The sequence below is a fragment of the Austrofundulus limnaeus genome, unplaced genomic scaffold, assembly GCF_001266775.1.
Source record: "Austrofundulus limnaeus strain Quisiro unplaced genomic scaffold, Austrofundulus_limnaeus-1.0 Scaffold265, whole genome shotgun sequence".
Classification (NCBI taxonomy): Eukaryota; Metazoa; Chordata; class Actinopteri; order Cyprinodontiformes; family Rivulidae; genus Austrofundulus; species Austrofundulus limnaeus.
Genome location: NW_013952667.1, coordinates 213,381 through 214,981, shown reverse-complemented (window position 1 = coordinate 214,981; position 1,601 = coordinate 213,381). Strand labels below are relative to the sequence as shown.

Sequence of the window (1,601 nt, the reverse complement as noted above, 5' to 3'; positions counted from 1 at the left end):
TAAAAAAATACAGAAATCTGTAGGATTTAATAATGTATATCAAAATGCTTGAGTCTATAGTAATTATGTTATAAAGCTTGCAGAGACACATGGTCAAACATAAGCTTCCATTTCAGAAAAAAAATAACAAGATTAGAAGAGGACACAAAGTCAGAGAATAATTGATGAGAGGGTGTGGACGAAGTCAGGACAGGTGGGAAACAAGTGTCCGGTCAGTGTTTGAACTTAAATGAACAAGGGATCATGGAGCTGAATGAAAGAAATAAGCGGGGTCAAAAACAAGGAACAGACAACGAAAGCTTTGAAAATGAGGTAGGTGAGCTATGTTCATCATTTAGACTTCTTGAACTGGATTGCAAAGCAAAGCTGAGAATGACAGAAAACTTGTTGGTAAATCTTCACTCAGCTGATTTATGTTGATGCTCTAAACTTGTCAACTTCTACAACATTTGCTTTGCAATATAAATATAGTATTATGTGTTTCTAGAGGCAGATTTGAGCATTAAATAATTTGTTTTAGACTTCCACCAAACACTTTTTTACACAAAAGCACTAAATCCCCTCTTACAAATAACAAGTTTAAATTGTGAGCATCAGTAAAAAGTGCCATTGTGCRGAAACTTTTATCTTCCAGCCATAAGATTCCTTTTATATGTGTGTGATGAGAACAGGATCAGATTTACATTGAGATGAATCACATCTCTGAACCTCCAGATGACGCATCCAAAGAGGCAGAACCTCGCCACAAAAGGTCTGTGATTTTTCTTTTATTGCATTTTACCAAACAAATATTCTGTTATCGTGTGTGTCGCATCTTCGGTCGCCTTATTGTCACTGTGAGATAACGCTTATATTCTTTATCTGTTCCCCRCTTGTRAGCTCAGCCTGCYKGAGAAGAAGCTGGAGGCTCTCRGGAGCTGCTTGGCAGAGCACAAAGAGCRGATCCATCTGATTGTAAAGCTGGTTTTAGCAGCAGGTGATTGTGTTAATATTGGTTAAAGTGTAACTCAGAACTCTAAATAGTCTGCTTGTTCTCATTCAGAGYTAACAGTGTTTGCATATGCTGGAGTTTTGCAGTGGAATTTATTTGTTGAATTTGGACCTTGAAGGCTTTCAGACTGTAATTAAACTGATAGTTTTATAGGAGATAAACACCCTCAGCACTATGTAATTGGATTTATTTATTAGTTTTTAAATGCTTGTGCTCAGACTGATTACATTTAATAAATGTGGAGGGGAAATCTTAATTTCCTCTGGTAATGACTTTTAAAGAGAATTCACATGTTTRCAAGAGAYTTKGTTTATGATTATTTTTTATTTGATTGTTTTTGCTTTTRTGCTGCGTGATTTATCTAGTAGATCACTGAGTAAAACCACTTAATGCACTTTAAAGTTTTTTTTAATCTTTCAGTGTTTAATTGAAACTAAAAACATGTTTTCCAATAAAAGATGTAATATTTGGTCATTGCCTCAAAAATAAACGTCAAATGTTCATGTTATATTTTTAAGAAATATTCTTCTGTATCTACTTTTACTATTTCTAATTAAAATTTGACGCTAGAAATGCACACAAAAAAATGAACTCTGTGAATTTCATACAT

The 1,601-nt window shown here is 34.1% G+C and overlaps 1 protein-coding gene across 1 annotated transcript in view; it reads left to right on the top strand.

Moving 5' to 3' along the window:
- Nucleotides 1–243: 243 nt before the first annotated feature.
- LOC106526205 (solute carrier family 28 member 3) overlaps nt 244–1,601 on the top strand; it is a 22,392-nt gene continuing 21,034 nt past the window's right edge. The window contains exons 1-3 of the mRNA XM_014020743.1: nt 244–312; nt 672–751; nt 885–954. Of these exons, the coding sequence (XP_013876197.1) occupies nt 244–312; nt 672–751; nt 885–954 (219 nt within the window). The remainder of the gene's footprint in view (nt 313–671; nt 752–884; nt 955–1,601) is intronic.